General features: G+C 32.9%; 1 protein-coding gene across 11 annotated transcripts in view; it reads right to left on the bottom strand.

Annotated features, from left to right (window-relative positions):
* The window catches only part of LOC105218882 (dorsal-ventral patterning tolloid-like protein 1), a 93,439-nt gene that overhangs the window by 15,186 nt on the left and 59,110 nt on the right, over positions 1 to 19,143 (bottom strand). For 9 of the 11 annotated variants that reach the window (XR_008470413.1, XR_008470412.1, XR_008470410.1 and 6 more), the window contains one exon: positions 1,794 to 1,826. The exons of the other annotated variants lie outside the window; for them this stretch is intronic. Coding sequence is in view for 5 of the 9 variants with exons in the window: in XM_054227438.1 (XP_054083413.1) it covers positions 1,794 to 1,826 (33 nt within the window). In the remaining 4 variants the exon portion in view is untranslated. The remainder of the gene's footprint in view (positions 1 to 1,793; positions 1,827 to 19,143) is intronic. 11 annotated transcript variants of the gene reach the window in all.

Genomic DNA, 19,143 nt, shown 5'->3' with positions numbered 1-19,143 from the left:
ACAAGAAATGTTGACGGAAAAAAGTCTGCAGTAAAGCTTAAAAACAAATAATGTGTCAGCGAAAACAAATAATGTGTTTGCATAAAGAGCATACTCATCACTGAATTGCTTTAGCTAATGTTGTAGTTGAGTAATCGTGAAATTTTCTTTTACCATGACAGTTTTCGCATCTTCATTACTTACGCAAGTCATTGCTCTCAATTGCTGTATACAAAAGTAATTTTCACGATTTTATTTGCTTTTCACTTTGGATATTTGAAGTACGTACCCCTTAGTTTATTAGAAGAATAAGTGTGCAAGAGGTGTAAGTCGTATTTATAAAGAGTCAAATTTCCACCTTGAAGAAATAGCTTCTTTTGTGTATGTATTAGGGTGGGTCAATTTGTATGGAGCAAAAAAAATGCACCAAGCGGTTATCAAAATCGTAAACTACGATGAATTCTAAGAAAATTTGCCCAAGAAACCATGGGTCTAAAATCAAAATGGAGCTTCCGGTTTTTAACGAGAAACTTTTCATTTTGTTTTTTATATGTTATTTTTTATATGTTATGGTATGGGTGGATACCATAAAAATTAAAATAATAATAAATAAAATTTCAAACTTTAATAGCTTTAATCTTGTGCGAAATCGTATTGCAGTTAGCAATTTCATTTTATATCTATATATAAAGCAAAACTTAACTGTTAAGGGCCAAACAAAATATAATATTCTTCTAAAGTTCACAATTAATTAGTTTTAAGCTCTTGTTTGCTGTCCATCCTAGATGTTGCGTTTCGACTTGCAACCGTAACTGCCATAACACCATCACGATTTTTTTCTATAGTTCCACGGGAAACGCTAGTCAGCAGTTGCACAAAGCACTCGGTTCCTTGAATATGTGGAGGAATTTGTGGATCCGGAAGTGGAGGATTGTCAAATTCTATGTATTCGAGCAAATGGTCATAGGGTATGTTTGCAGTGAAGGGCGGCTCCGACAAAATGCTATTGTTATCTAAGTTTATCATCTCAACATAATCAGTGCAGTCAAAATTTATAGTTGGTTTTTTGTAAGCTCTTAATTTTGTTGGGTCGTAAAGTTTTTCACGATAGTGCAATTTTTTCGTAGCCCTCTGGCGCACTTCCTTTCTGGCATCAAAAAGCATTGTTAGTAGCACATTTTCTGAATGTGCAAAATATGAGTTATTTTGAACAACGTGGCGTGGTTTTTGTCCGCTTTTGATAATTTTTCAAATATCGCTTACATAGGCATAATGTAATACGTATACAGTATTTGAAAAAAATCGGTGAGGTGGTTCCAGAGATATACATATGAACTCATAAGTGGGCAGCGCCACGCCCCCTATAAAAAATTTCTGTACTGTCGAATTTTCTGCTTAAATACAACATCACATAAAAAATTTGAGCAAATTAGCTTAGATATCTACAAAACATGCAAAAAATCGACAGTGGAATAGGAATTGGATTTTTTTTTTACAAAATACAATATACGAAAGTTTCTCGTTAAAAACCGGAAGCTCGATTTTCATTTTAGACCCATGATTTCTTGGGCAAATTTTCTTAGAATTCATCGTAGTTTACGATTTTGATAACCGCTATGTCAAGAAAAAAATTGACCCACTCTAGTATGTATATATGTATGTATGTATATATATTACATGTTCTTATACTGAAACATTTAATTGTAAGTGTTTTCGTAAAATATTTCAATAAGCTTTGGTAATTATTTATTTCTCTTTTTTATAAATAATTTAAATATTTACTATTTTTAATACAAATAAATAACGGCACTTACGGTTCGGTATCGTTTTCATTTCATTTTTCATACCTGCAATGAAATAGAAAGAAATCATAATGTTAGTTTGATAATACAAATGACTTTATTTTAAAGTTTTGACAATTCAACACACAAGCAACTGTTAATATTATATTAAAGGTCAATAGCGTTTTAAAATTTGCTAGTAAAGTTAAAAATGTCACGGTTAGGGATTTAAATGTTACAATAAACCTCCAACTTCCACTTTGCCATGTTTAAATATCATTTAAAAAGATTCTCAATCACTATGTCTGAGCTGCACCTGCTACCAATAAGTGTCAACAATACGAAGGTAAACAGGCAAAAGTGGGTAAAGTTGAGCAAAGTGTGTACACACCCAGTAAGAAGAAGACATTGCGAAAGTGTACAAAGGCTGCTTAACAAGTTATTAGCGAAATGTTGGTTGTTATACATTTTAGTATACACTTTTACAACCTCATTTCGATTAAATTAAGCTTGATGTTAAAGGCAAATAAAATGAAAAATTATGGCGCATAAAATCGACAAATAATTTGGGATAATCCGACTCTTAAATAACGCAGCAGCTGAGTTAAGAAATAAACTTTTTAACGACGAATTGATTAAATATTATTTGTCCCTTTTTTGTATACATTAATGTTGTCATTATAATTTGACAAAGGAGAAAGATTTTTTAATGCCTGAGTTATCATCAAATAATGTCATTCGAAAACAAATTCCAAATTGAGCGTCTGTAGACAAAATGAGTTTTTTGATAAATTTAGGCTTTTTTGTTTTTAGGGGTAGACTACTTCCACAATTTGATCCCTAATACCCTTTTCCATTTTTCAGTTTTTTTTTTACAAATTTCAGAGTATGAATATTGATGGATATCAACCAGCCACTCCACCTCTCTTGTCGTATTTTCACCATGTTCCTTCTGACGTTTGGGGTGGAAAGAAAAAATAATTTAATTTTATTATGACTAAGTAATATATTTAATTTGTGGTGCAGAAGTGCTTTATTTAATTTAGAAAAATCTCCGAAATTACTCATTCATTTCATTTACATGTGTGTTAACAAAGTTATTTCCGCTGATTTCGTATTCAGAAGCAAATCATAATTTCTTGTTGGCAAAGTTTCTATATTACGTCGTCAAATGCATAATCAAATGCTGATTGAATCGCCAAATCGAATGCTGAAAATTTGATAGCAAATTAAATTATCAACTTGAACAAATTAGTTGCGCGATTAAGAGAAATGAGTGCTTAGTACACTTACGGTAAAGTAGGGAGCAGCGGGTAAGAGTTTAATGACTGTGTATAACTGTACACGATTTGCACGTACATATGCAGAAAAATGCTCAACACTGCTAACAAGTGTTGGCAACCCATTCGTGAGCAGAATGAGCTGCTGCATGGCTCCCTAGATTGCAACAACTTCCCCTCACACAACATCCTGCTGGCATAAAAGCGACTTTTCCATTAGAGATTTACAAAAAATATTATAGTTTGTAAGCTAACAAATGCATAACTGACAAGTTTTCAGGGAGGAGGATGTGCGAAGTACACGAACGGACACACAGCTTCCGGAGGTGTTTGTGCAGTTTATTAAAAGCTTAAATTGAGTAATTTCCTGGCATTAATGGCTTGTTGACACGTCGTCATGCAACAGCGTTACTTATGTGGACTAAAACTAAATGTGTGGAAAAACGATAACGATTATTTTTAGTACCTATACATTTAGTAGTATATATTTAGGAATACTAAAATAGCTCTATGCTGTATTTCTTACTTTTATAAATAGAAAGTTAAAATGTGAGGCCTTGAAGTAGTTCATTAGTTTCAATTGTATTTGATGAACAAATTAATTATTCTTTATAATTACAACAACATTATGAGCTAATTGGGCATGCATTATCATTCAGTTCATCTCATAGTTCGATGTAATTAACAAATAATCAATATGTTCAGTTTTTATTTCCTCCTTCATCATATTACTTAATAGGTAGTCAAATCATAATAAAGAACTTCCAAAAATAGGTTAAAAAATAAATTTTTGTTTTTTGGAATATCTATTTATTATTATTCAACGAGTGCATATCAAATATCAGTACTGCAGCAGTGTCCATTCACTGGTCATTGATATCATTATTGTACGTATATCAGAATGCAATTAAACTAAATGAAAGTAAATTATTGGATCAGACAAAAGTAATTGAATTTTCTATTGCGGCCTACAAATTAGACTGCAATACAATTTGCAGCTGTCAAAACTTCAAATGTTAAATAAAAATTTAATTGGTTTAATTAATTACCATTGAAAAGCATTTCACGAATAGCGCTGTTGAATAAAGAAATGCGGGAAATGCGCAAGCAAGTCACTTGAAACTAGTATTATTGGAAAATTTAAAGAACCCATCTATCGCAAATAAACTAGAATATAATATATTTCGCTGAGTTTTAAATTTATTTCACAAGTTGTATTTTTTTTATTTTTTATTTTATAAATTATTTGTACAATACTTAATATTCTACAAATAAATATCTAGCAGCACTGGCAGCAGAGGCCTTCGGCTGTCACAAGTTGTATTTATTGCGCCAATAGAGCGCTTTTTATAAAGTAATAATTGAATACACAGCATGTTACTTATACGCCATGTATGTGCAGGTGTGATTTGATTTCTCACTTTGTGCAACTAAACTGAATCAACAATGATTTTAAATTGATAACACATTTTTAATTGAATTTCATGTCACAAATAAACTTAGTTACTTTTCTATTACAGTTGCAAATAGAAAACTAAATGGAAAGCCATATAATATTTTATAGTGTTCATTTGTATATTCTGACAAATGACAAAACTATGTTTCACAATTAGAGCACGATTTAATTGCATGTACATATGACCACACACTAGGATAGGAATTATGTTTGCAAGTTAAATATTATAACGGAATAACGAAATAACTAAATGAATGACCTATAATATTATCAATCATTTATTATTATTTCGGTTGAAAATAAATTAATTTTTCAATGGTTTAAATTAATTTTCAAGCAGCCTAAAACACTTTTTTTTCATATTAGTTAAGGCAGTAGTCTGCTTTAGAAGCCGAAAAAAGCGTTTTTTCAGCAATTTTTTTTCGAAAGGGAAGGAAATGATTGTGGTAAACGAAATTTTAAGATGATAGTGTACTATATTTAAGGCTTAAAAAACAATATTTATTATTAAAAAATATTGAAATTTTTTCAAAGTTGTAAGTATTTTTCTGGAGCGCTTGGAGTCTGCACTTGTAAATCGGTGTCGGTGATTGAGATCTGAAACAGTCGAACCAATTTTTTTTTTTAATTTTTATAAGATTCTTTTCTTTATGAACTAAAAAAATACCGAAGAAGTTATAAAATTCCAAATTTTTTCGAAGTTTGGAAAAAAAAATCACTTTTTTAAGAAAAAAAATTGACTTTAAGTTGCAAAACAAGTAGTTTGAATAATATTTTTGTCCAACTTTTTTAGTTCACTTTGGTTTTTTTCGATCGGACATATATTCTTTTTGCTATCGCCGGCACCATTTTCTAACACTTGTGAAAACGAAAACTCGAGAAAATGCGCTTTAAAGGTCTGCCTGAGCATTCGCACCTGCTCGACGCTCGGCCACTAAAACTGCTCTAGCTTCGAAAATATGCCGAATTGGCCTCTGGAATTTTAAAGAGATATTCTTGGATAGTTTTGGAAGAGATTTAAAATAAAGCAAAAATATCGAATTTTTGAAGCCTGTAAAGCAGACTACTGCCTTAAGAGGTTTCTTATCGATGAACCAATGATACATCTCTTTTGCTCACGACGCTTTCATTATAATTCCTACAATACTGCGTCATATATATACAAAATTAACAATCAATTGTAATTAAGGCATTAAAATAGAAGAAATTGCTTAATTTATTCATTTTCCAAATGAATGTTACTCATACGCACCACCGTCCAAGGCCATATTTTCCGTAGTTCTTTTTTAAATTCCCGTAAACATTATTTGTAATTTAATTGTTTTCGAAGAAAATGTGTGTCATGCCGTCTGCATATTTTGGGAGTGAGACATATACATGCATTTGTATAGAGAACATAGAGCAGAAACATTTGAAGCCACAAAGCGCACACAGCGCGGCAGAACTTATACAATTTCGCGGAAAAAGTCAATAAAAATGGACATAAAATTATATGAATGAGAATGCGAATAAATATTTATTATTTCAAGAGTTAATATAAATTATAGTGCTGCGTAATGAGCATTTTGTTATTACCGCGCACAAAGCGGACGCAGCGGAATGTTGCTCATACGCACTGGTGGTGACATTAATTGACATAGCGCCCGCCTATGGGTTTCGCTTGGCAATGAAGCACTTGGAAATAAGCAAAGAAATGTGGAAACTCTTGCTTTCATTTGCCTATATCTATATGCAGAAGTTTTTCATGCTTGTGTGTATGTGTATGTATGTATGTGTGAGCATAAGGAACTAGCAAAAGAAAAGTCAGTCAAAAAGAAATTCTTCTTAATTTGTTACGCATTTTTTATGGCCGCAAGGGAGAAATACGACACTGTATGTTTCTCGAATGCTCCCTTCTTCATATATGTACGAGTATATATTCACTGTTTACCGGCATTTCACGTTTTTGTGATTTCATTTGTTTATTCTGTTGATTTCTTTGTGTGGCGAAAAAAAAATAGCAACGCTCAAAAGAAGTTGAAATTTCTCAAGAAGTGATGGCATGATGATGGCCGCGTCATCAATGCGCCTCGTCACTTTTAGTTTTATGCGCGCCTCCCACTTTTTGCTGCTATAAAAACTTATTTGGCGGTGCTTTCAACAAACTGAATGAAAAAGTTTATTGTTTCGTGGATACACATGCACACAAACCAACATTCGCACACACAGTAATGTGAAACATAAACGCTCGCAATTCGTGCTGCCACCACGAATATTCAATTTCCTTACACATACATGTATGTATGTATGGAGACACATTGAGGTATATAGTCAAATGTGCTTTGGATGTTTATAAGTTTATGTATTTGACCTGATGGTGCCACAATTACTGGCATTTTTTCTGTATGCCAAGTTTATATAGTTAAAATATAAAAACATGAAGGCAGCACAACAAAGGAATGTGAAAAATAAAAGCGAAACAAAAGAAACTAAGGGTCGCTTCAGGGGCGCAAAAGAAAACACAGTATTCAAACGCGTGCCCATTAGAGTAAGGAAACAAATTTCCTGGCTTTTACATATTAGAGTCTTATTGAATAAACAAATTCATGCAAATATACACACACGCATCAGTATATATGTTGTTCAGTTTCAGTGGGGTGAATAGCCTGAGCTATATTTTGGTGACAGCTGTGTGCCGCAGTGCCGGTTACCGCCGAAGTGAAATGATAAATAAGTCTCGATTTAGATAGAGTTGAGTAAACTCATCCATTTATATTCTATATTTTTAAACTACATAAGCTATATCAACGAAACTCTCAACAGTCGTTTTTTTCACTCTGCACTCAAAATAATAGACAAAATTTTAAATGGGCATGGCTCCGCCCATTTTTGGGTGAAAAACCATATCTCCCATACTACTCGACCAATTTCAATGAAATTCGGTTTGGAATATTTTCCTTGCCTCCCAATGATATGTTGTGAAAATAGGCCAAATCGGTTGTGAACCTCCTTTCTATGTACCAGAACTTTGAAGACGATCTCAATCGTTTATTTTACGATATATAAAGTAAACACTAGTGTAGATATCGGAGAAACTTTGCACAAATACTACATTTCTAATGTTTCATCACTCTTCTAAAAATAGTCGAAATCGGACCATAAATTTTCAAGGCCCCATATATCGAACATGAGGACCTCAGTTCTTCTAATTTTTTTTACCGAAAATATAGTTAAGTCTCTGAGATATTTTGAAGATATTCGCAAGGAATATCTTTCTTTTTATAAAATGCCTACGTGCCTAAAATACGTGAAATCGGATCATAACTTCATCTAACTCCCATATACCTAATAGTGGGGTTTCCAACTTTCAATGGACTTTATACCATATCTATGACGAAGCGCTTACTTACTTCCTTACTTGTTGTTATTGCAGTGCGTCATCCAAGCATAGATGATTTGTATTAATTATAGTAAAAGTATTTAAACACAACAAAATATGAAGAATACCTAAACACGACTTTATTTTCCATAATAGGCTAGATTAAAAAAAATTAATTAAATATCTAATGTATTATCTTTTGTTATTGTATTAAAATTATATTCGATTTGATACATGAACAATAAATACTGAAGTGTTTCACCATATACGCGGTGTGTTCATAAAATAACGGAAAGTTTTCGTTTTTTGAAACAAATATTTATTCATTCGTCCACATAAATATTGTTGCCTTTAAAATAGTCCTCATTCGATATCATGCACTTATGCCAGCGCTTCTTCCAATCGTATAAACACTTCTCAAACTGGATTTTTGGGATAGTCTTCAACTCTTTCAGCGATTTCTCGTATGGTTGTAAAACGACGGCCTTATAAGGTTCACTTTATTTTTGAAAACAGGAAAAAGTCAGACGGAGTCATGTCTGGCGAATGTTAGTATAATTCATGAACCAGCAACGAAGTGTCGGCTTTTAATTAAAGAAAATCGCCAAACCCATCAACATTAAAAAAATATATAAAAACTTTGCAATTGGTCTTTTGGACAATGGGAAATTTAAAAAATCCCAATATTTTCAGTACACAGCTCGTTCTCATAAGTGAGATTATTTTGGGTTAAATAATTACATATTCAAAATACACGCTTGAATATTCGCATGTCATGTAAGAATTTAAAACATGTAAGCACAAACAACAACAACAACAATATAAATAGGAAAAAGTGGGGGAAGTAAATATTTACGTTTACCTCGGCGAAATTCACTTTTACACACTGCAACGAAAAGATTCGAAATAAATTGCACACTAGCATATACCATACAACTATATTTAAACATGATTTGGCGTACGAGCACAACAATACAATATGCTTACATATATGTATGTATATATATATTGGCCACATATTCTACACAAGTTTGTCTGTGGTTAGTGGCTGCTGAAGCGTGTACAAAAGTTCACCTTCATTCACATGCTCACACCTTTGCACGGTGCCTGCTGTATGTGTAACCACCTTGCTGTATTTATTTAGTAAAAGGCGAAAATTGAAAACGCTTCGTTTACTTTTTACTTCAACTTTGCACACAAAAGACGAAGAGAACACCAACCAAATAACGGACACACTCACAGATAAAGGCTCATTCAAATGCAAATCGCCGTTCTAAGCATGTTTGTGTGTTTGCAGAAGCGCTTGTGTGTGTTGTTGTGGCTTTGCGCAAATGTCCACTATGTTAACAGGTGAGATTATCTTGTTGCACAAACGAGGAAATGACTTTATTTAAATATTTCCCTTGCTCTAAGCTCTTAGTGGTTTGCCATTCCGCATAAATAAAGCTGTACACGTGCTCATGCATAGATTTATATACAGATACACGAGAAGATACATAGACCTTGGTGTGCGATAAAATTTAAATATTAACGGATTCTATATTAATCTCTTCGCTATGCGTAGTACGCATATAAGGCAATTTAAAACAAGTAAGGAAGGGCTAAGTTCGGGTGTAACCGAACATTTTATACTCTCGCAATTTATTTATTTAACTTTATTAATATTATATAATACACAATTTGATCCACATATTCGTCATATGTATTGTATAAAGTCCATTGAAAGTTGGAAACCCTAATATTAGGTTAGAAGTACCTAGGTCCTCATGTTCGATATATGGGGCCTTGACAACCTATGGTCCGATTTCAGTGATTTTTAGAGTGGAGCTGCCAAATAGTAATGGAGTATTTGTGCAAAATTCTGCATCGATATCTTTACTAGTGCTTACTTTATATATTGTAAAGTAAACGATTCAGGTCGTCTTAAAATTCTGGTATATAGGAAGTAGGCGTGGTTGTGAAGCGATTTGGCCTATTTTCACAACATATCATTGAGATGTAAAGAAACTATTACAAACCAAGTTTCATTGAAATCGGTCGGGTAGTTCCTGAGATATGGTTTTTGACCAATAAGTGGGCGATGCCGCGCCCATTTTCCATTTTGTAACAAAATCTGAGTGCAGCTTCCATCTGCCATTTCTTATGTGAAATTTAGTGTTTCTGGCGTTTTTTGTTATTGAGTTAACCCACTTTTAGTAGTTTTCAACCTAACTTTTGTATGGGAGGTGGGCGTGGTTACAATCCGATTTCCTCCATTTTTGGACTGTATAAGGTAGTACCTAAAAGAAACGACTCTAGAAAGTTTCCTTGATATACCTTTAGTAGTTTGCGAGATATGTACAAAAAACTTAGTAGGGGGAGGGGCCACGCGCACTTCCCCAAAAAAAATACATCCACATATGCACCTTCCTAGTGCGATCCTTCATACCAAATTTTACTTCCATAGCTTTATTTATAATTTAGTTATGGCACTTTAAGTGTTTTCGGTTTTCGCCATTTTGTGGGCGTGGCAGTAGTCCATTTTTGAACTTAACCTTCTTATGGTGCCAAGGAACACGTGTTCCAAGTTTCATTAAGATATCTCAATTTTTACTCAAGTTACAGCTTGCACGGACGGACGGACAGGCAGACATCCGGATTTGAACTTTTCTCGTCACCCTGATCATTTTGATATATATAACCTTATATCTAACTTGTTTAGTTTTAGGACTTACAACCAACCGTTATCTGGACAAAACTATAATACTCTCGTAGCAACTTTGTTGCGAGAGTATAAATATTATGATGAGGTTTGCCAAGTATTAAACAATAATCATGATGTTTTGAATGAAATAATAATGAAACTTACGTCCTTATATTAAATCATAGGAGTTTATACACAAAGATAATTTTAAATTATATTTTAAGTCAAACCATTGGTTTTGTATTGCGTCGCTAAACGCACTGATTCGAAAAGCTGGTTTCGGAGATTAATTGTCTCCTATAGAATTGGACAGATTCGAGCTCAAAAAGACATTAGCAGCAATTCATTAGGGCTTTTTCTTCCTAAATATTATTACTGGTGGTATAATATAGTACTTATCACTTACTGAAAACACTAGATGTACGACATTATTGTTCACGAACAGCTTTATTTAAATCTTAAATCGAAGGAGAGAAAATTGCGCTAGTAATAAAATAATATTTTTGCTTTTAAATTTTTCTTAAGTACCCACTTATCTGTTCATTAAAACCATTAAACGATCCATTCGTATTTTCTTTTATTTTCCATTTTGTTATAAATTCTTTTCTTAACCTGATTATATTTATTATTTTGTTGCTCTTTAGTTTGAGAGTTTCGGAGCGGAAGTACTCATGCAGGTTGTGCCCACATTGGCCTTTAGCAACACACACACACTTGTTTGGGCTATCAAAGGAGATACGGTTTGATTGAAAGATTTCATTGTTTTGTGAAAATGAATACAACATTGAGACTGTGGGAGTGAAAAGCATTAATAGTGTTGCTGTATACTAACTTCCATACAAAATAAAATCGGCTTCACCGTCGTACATATAATACTATTGACTTCATTTGAGTGATTGAAGATTTGTTGGATATCGCAGTCGACCGTTGGCGCGCACCGTCGCACGTGGAAGTAATTGAATAAAGGCAAAGCCAAGCTTAACGCTTCATTGGATTTGCTACGCATTTAATTTCGTTTCACAATAAATTATTTAAGTTGTCTCGTTGTGATTATTTATATTGAATAAAATCGTGTGTATGTCTGAATGGTCGCTACGGCTAGGCGATGTCAATAAGGATAACGTGGCTCTGAGAAAGTTTGTGGTTTGTCATTTAGTTACTTTTATCGGAAAATAGTATTGGTGTGTGTGTGCCTATAAAGGCGCAAAAGTTAGATGAGTTCATATGAATCACTAGACTTATAACTATGTGGGAATAAATTTATTGAGTTACACATGTGTAAATAACTGTGTTTTCGCGCACGTGGCAATGACTCATAGACAGACAGTTTAAGATTTATGTTATCTGACGCAAATATTTTTGCGCTTTGGTCTTGGAGAAAGTTCAAAAACCTTATTAATATCACAAGTATACACGGTTTTGGATCTGGGCAACCAAAAGTGGTTTCTATGACAATTGATGGCACTGAATCCGAATCTTCATTTCGTTTTTTAAGATTGATTCTAGTTTTTGAAATAATCAAGAATTTAATTTTTTATGATTTTTGTCAAATAATATTCATTTTATTAACTTAAAAGTAACATATCAGAAATGAAGATTGGTGGAACTTTGCTTTTTGTATTGTTTAGTATCTGTTTCACGTATTAGAGTCCAACAGTAGTCGCTCATCATGCCTTCATCCCAAAATCCTTGGTATCTTCTTTCAATGTTGGCTAGATCTTGGTGTAGCCGTTCTCCTTGTTCGTCGCTCGTATCACCCAAGTTTTCGGGAAAAAAATCGAGATGGGAATGCAGAAAATGAATCTTTAGAGACATTCTAGCTCTAATCTTTCGATAATTTTGCAACATATCGTCAATAATTTCCTTAAAATTAAGGGATTTGTGATTACCAAGAAAGTGGTAAACGATATTTTGAAAAGATGCCCTTAATTTTCATCAAACAGAAGTAGCAATCATCTACATGGTTTTTAGGTTCTCTCGAGAGCGCTGGCATTGAAAGGAAAAGTACTCACGCTCTCTCAATGAGCACTTATACAGTTTACAAATTAATTTACAAATAAATTTCGGTATCCATGACTTATGAGTGTCTGCTACTCTGAAACCAAAGTAATGCAGATACGCATCTTTGAGCGCATTTGTTATTATTGTTTTTAATCATATAACTACCACAAACGTAACAAAAACACTTTGAATCAACTTTGCAACACTGTCTCTGCATTTTTATTTGCTCTAATCACTTATTTATAGCACAATGGTGCTATTATGCGAGAACTCGGAAACTAGAATCAATCTTAAGAAACTAAATGCATATTCGAATTCAGCATATCAAATTTAGTTAAGAATCGTTCTTTTCTGCTCAAACTTTTCTGATCCAAAAGTTGACCTGAATTTGTAAACTTGTTTAAATATACAAAAATATTTTCGTTTTCGTTGGTCTTCAGTAGGCTCCATTTACATTAGTGTATGAATTTGAAGAAACGTTGTATATATGTAAATATATATTTTTTTTATTTAAATATATTTCAACATATACAAGGTTATTTAGAGTCGCATAAGATAGCTAAAGTTTAGCATTATAAAAGAGTGGCAGCTTTAATTCGTAGTGGCTTCAAAACTGTCTGTTTTAAATGTATTGATTTTATGATATAACTACATTTGTGGCATATTTTCTAGGCACAGGAAGATCTCTCTGTATCGTATGTGTTTAATTCAATAAACGTGAATTTCGTTATGCATTTCGAATATGCTTTTGACTGTTCATAAAAGTTTCGAAATAGTTTCCGACGCCTGCTACTGAAATATGAATTCCAAACTTTTTCCAATGGCATAAAATATGCCAGAAGTTGTGTGGCTTTCAGTGTAAATGGTAAATCATATTTTATGCATGCGATATGCACTAAAGTGAAGACCACATCGGCTTGTCAGCATTTTATACGGAGATAAACGCCGCTGTGGTTGCACAAAATTTGGACAGATGCCAAAAATTTATCAACAATTTTGAACTGGAAATTGTACCAAACTTATGCTGAGTAGCCTTTATGGTATGCACAGTGGCTATGTGAGAGAATATTTAAAAAAATTTATGATAATTTAAAAGAGCCTCAGTGTCATCTTAATGCTTTATTTGCTTTAATTTTATTGATATAAAATTATGAATATAATTATTTATTAATATTATAAAAATTTCTTCGGCATGGAATAATAGCATCACTTAAATTTTTTAGTACCTTCAACCTATATAACCTCAGAAATTCACACAGTCAAAATTACACAAGACGTTGTTCTATATAATATAAACTGTGCTTACTAAATATAGAATACATATTAAATTATTTAGTACAAGCATAGTATATCGTTGCATATACATATTTTCACTGACTTTGGCAGGACTCATGCTTTTCTGCACACAAAACCAATCTTACATGACATTGTGATGGAACGTGACGCAAATCACTCGATTATTTTCAATGATCGAAGACATAAAACGAACACAAGTTGCACATATAAATATATTAAACTAAAATATCAATAACATCACCAACATATATACCACCTTACGTAAATCATATATACTGAACTCGTAAAGGAAAAAAATCAACAATGCTGCATACATAATATTCATATCAGAATCGGTCTACATAATATTAAGTGAATGAGCAGTCGAGTGTTAGCAGGTAACACACTTGACTGCGCTCAAAGGCTGCTGTCGCACGGATTACGTTTAGCGTAATCTGAATGTGTATGTGGAAAGGTATATTTTTTGTATGCATATATATAAATTTGTATAAGCACAATGGCAAACCTTCTAATATGCGCTTATATAAATATTTAAAGTTGTGCTTTCACAACGAATTACATTTTATTTGCTTCTTTGATGATCACAATTTATGCTGATAAATTCATAAAACTTTTGTTGTGCGAAGTATATTTTATGTGTGATACCTTTTTTAAAGTTGAACATTTTCTAATTTAGCAAATAATACAGCTCTACAAAGCGATAGCTTCGAAGGAAAACTACTACTTTTTATATCAATAAATGAAAATTAATTTATGTTATTTTTGCTCGTGTGATTTTGATGAAATTTTATTTTATTAAAATATTGATTATTTTGATGCAAAATTTATTCCATTTAAATTGTATTATATTATAAATAAATTGATTTTTCATTACCACCACCTTCCATCTACGGCTAGTATAGCAGCAAATACTGCAAATACTCATACAAATAAACTACGAAGTAATATGATTATATATTATATGCATTTTGCATTTTTGAAGAAAAGTTAACTAACCGGCCTTTGCACGGTTAAAGCGCTGATTTAGATCGATTACAAACTTCTTATGTACAGTACAAAATGTATAACAGCTGATTGTTAATCGAGGAGCCAGCAGTGCGAACGGCAAACAGTTACTCAATTATAATCTCAATGTATTAAATTATTTTGGCTGTGCGAAAAGAAATGTTATTGATGAATTATTTCAAGCAACTAGCCATTGGAAATCATCTTGAATCTAGCATGACAATTAAATTTTAAAATAGTTTAGATAAATATGGTAAAAGTTTGAGCAACAATAGCTGTAGCTGCAGACGTAAACTTCATATCATTTAGCTTTTTTCCTACGCTTAGAGGATGGATTTACTGTTGTTGTTTATGACTATGACAATAAATTTCATTTTCTGTTGAATTGTCTAAATGCAAAGCACACTGGTCTTTTGACTATATAAAGAGCACGTTTACGCCCACCAGCATATGCACATTAGGGTACATTCAAATTTAATTCTTTGGTTCACACAAAATTCACTATTATTATTTAGCGAGAATTATGCGAAATTACATACGAAAGAAAATGCAAAACCTGAAACTTAAAGACCGTTGCTGGCGGCTGCAAGCAATGACTTGCAGTTACACAAACATAAGAAACATGCAAATACTCGCACAAAGTGAGCATGGGTGGGTGCACTCATCTCGGAAAGCGGCAGCGTTTGTAGTACTCCCGATGGGTCACCATAATAAACGACATTGCGGCACATTTGATTGCCCGCAGCACATACGAAAGCGGGCGCAAGCGTTCATACATAGCACGTACGAGTAGATGTAAATCCCTTCCACAAGGATGGGATGTGCATGGCATTGTAAAGTACTAAAATACTTAGTAAATACTCGTACGTTTGCAGTTTTGTTTGAAAACTACTTTATTCTGCAGCATAACACAGGCAGCCCTGAGTTATTTGCAGCTGACTGCTTCTCGGTTCGCTTTTTGTCGAAGTCGTCGTCGTCGTCGCCGACTCTCTAAAGGCTAAGTACCGTTGGGTACTTTAAAATCAAGTAGTTTAACAAGCAAGTACTGCATACTATAGGTGAAGTAAATATACAGACGATTATAACAAGCTCAATGCATTTTTTGTTAGTAAAAATTACATTTATGCGTTGTAGTTGTAGCGCTGTTGTAGACGCGATTTTAGTTAATAGCATATATATATAGAGGAATAAAGAAATAAATGCGGATATTTGATGCTGTCGGAAACTAGAATTGGATGAAGATCATAGTTGTACTGCTCTACTTTGATCAAGTACACTGATCAACTACACTGGTATTTGTACTAATAAAGTTATAAATAGTCAATTATCGAAAAATATATACATAAACAATATTTTCAGCTCATTTATTAATTGCTTGAATTATTTGCTTAAATTTATTTATTTTCCGATATTTCAAAAGCATCAAGACAAACAAATGTTATTTCCACTTCAACGCCTGTATTATGATTGTAAATGATTTACGTTCTAAATTCATGTATTTATTACACTTACAACTTAAAATTGTGTTAACACGTAGCAATAAGATTATAATATTATTGGAAATTTAAATTTGAGGAATTCGAAAATATTTTTGTTTGTTTAATTTTCAGCTATTTTGCACTCTTCAAGTATGCAAATTTAAGTGTTTTGCATGAATTAATCCGTTTTAAATATGCATTTAGCCCATTTTAATATAGCCTCGAGATATTTCTTCACACTTGATTTCTTGATTTTAAATTGCTGCACGGAAAGGCTATTAAAATTAGCTTAAGGCCGCAGTATTTAAAACAATTGCATTATGCAGGGCAATAAACTGAGTAATTTTCCGCTCAGCTGAGCGCTTATTTGATTAATGCGAGTGCATGCATATTTAAAAATAAATAAATATATTTTTATAAGAGAATGCAAATGAGAAATAGTTTTCTTTATTAGTCAACAAGCGATTGAAAATACATTACTTATACGCCCCGGTTTGCAGAAAAGTGTTTTTACAGCCAGGAAACTACTGGATAAAAATAAATAATATTAATTATATGATGACCCTGATATGTCCAGAATGCAAAATATTTGCTGTTTCACACAAGCACAATATAATAAACATGCTAAAATGCATTTTATTTAAATGCGTGTGTATCGACAGACCTAAAAACTGCGCCTTATTTATACACACATATGTATACATACTTTAAAACTGAAATATGAAACTTAACTTTTGCTCTCATTTTCAAAAATTCTTGAAACAACTGACACCGTGGCAAAGAGCACACCATAATGAGAAAAAGCGAAAGTGGCAGCAGAATCATAAGTAGGCAAGCAAGTTTTGCTTTTTAACAATTTTTTCAACACTACTTTTGCCAGTGTTTGTCTGACTGCTGCTGGAGCAGCTTTTTATCGCCACGTCCAACATGCTTTGTTACTTTGTTTTGCCCTCGCTCCGCCTCCTTTTTGTCGCTGACATGCGGCACAAGCGCTTGGCCATTCGAATCTTTGGCTGAACTTGCAACTTTTTAACACTCAAGCACAATGTCAAAAGTCAAATGTGCATTAAAATAATTGCACTTGTTTAGTCGCAGTGAGTGAGAAAATAGCAGAAAGAAAGGAAATAGTAAAAGTAAGTGGTGTAAAGAAATTCAACAGGAAGGACGATTCGTTGCTGGTCGAGTAAGGCGTGATGGAATGTGGAAAGCAACTGTCAGGTATTATTTTTAAATCGCGCGTAAGTATTTTTAAATAGAATAGGACAGAGGAAATTAGAATACACAAAATTTTTCCTTTTGTTATTATTTTATATACATATATAAATCAGTTTCTAGATATTTATAATCTCTCACGTAATACTGAACATTCTACAACCACCGTTTGCCACAAAATCGTAAATGAAAAGGTGTTGGTAGCTTAAGTTGGTCACCGTAAAGCGTATGCCAGGCCGTAACGAAAATCCAGTGTTCATTTTCCTATCCAGTAATCTGTCGTATAACATTTTATATGGCTGCCGCTGGTACCATTAGCAATAAAAAGTGCGCCACACCTGCCATTATGGCACCTATCGTGAGCATGTTTCACATTTTCCTTAATAATTTGCTATGGTTTCACTTTTACCGTCTTCACGGCACATAAATTCACACCGCAGCAAATACGATCATGTTTGTATATATGAGTATACAAACAAATGCACTACGTGACTTCGGGAAAATGGTTACGCGACGCGAAATTTATGTACACCAGCGTAATTACTTATGTATGTATACGTCATAATCACTGGCAAGACGCGAATTGAAACTGCCACCGCCACTACCCATATTTGTTGGAAAACCACAAAATGGTTGCCCATCACGTTGATGGTTGTACAGAGGATGCTGTATCTAATTTAGCGGTATTTTCTTAAATGCACAGTTAGAAAAGGTCACACGTTGATTTTAGTTAAGCTGTTTTTAAAGTATTTAACGCATGTAATATGCCTTAAGACTATTTATGGAACAAGAAATTTAAATCATAAATCATAATACTATATGGTCGAATCGAATTTTTTTTTTGGGTATTGTACTAGTAGTAAAAGAAGTATATTTTCAATTTTTGGAAGTTACTCTTCAATATTGAAATATCCAATTTGTCTTAATAGAAACGAGACTTTTAATTATATTAGGAAGTTACCGAAAAATCAAAAATATCTTGTATAATCAACGTTTTCTTCTTATTCCAATGCTTTCAGTATTTTTCGAAATATAAAGTTCATATATTTTTCGAACATCCAACTTTGACACCTTATAGCATCTGTCTTAATCGAAAATTGTATACACCAATGAAATAAGAGAAAAATGTAGATGGTATACATATTTCTGATTTCTTAGGAAATATATCCTGCAATTAAGGCAGTAGTCTGCTTTACAGGCTTCAATAAATCGATTTTTTTGTTTTGTTTTAAATCTCTTCCAAAACTATCCAAGAATATTTTTAAAATTCCAGAGGCCAAATCGACATATTTTCGAAGCTAGAGCAGTTTTAGTGGCCGAGCGTCGAGCAGGTGCAGACCTTTAAAGCGCGTTTTCTCGAGTTTTCATTTTCACAAGTGTTAGAAAACGGTGCCGGCGATAGCAAAATATATGTCCGATCGAAAAAAACCAAAGTGATCTTCAGAGCTTCAGTATTAAATTATCTTCTATTTGATCTAAAAAAGTTGGACAAAAGTATTATTTAAACTACTTGTTTTGCAACTTAATCAATTTTTTTCATAAAAAAATTTTTTTTTTTTCAAACTTTGAAAAAAATTGGAATATTATAACTCCTTCGGTATTTTTTTAGTTCAC

Source organism: Zeugodacus cucurbitae, chromosome 2 (genome assembly GCF_028554725.1).
Source record: "Zeugodacus cucurbitae isolate PBARC_wt_2022May chromosome 2, idZeuCucr1.2, whole genome shotgun sequence".
Classification (NCBI taxonomy): Eukaryota; Metazoa; Arthropoda; class Insecta; order Diptera; family Tephritidae; genus Zeugodacus; species Zeugodacus cucurbitae.
Note: the sequence above shows the minus strand (reverse complement) of the source record. Positions and strands in the feature narration are given on the sequence as shown.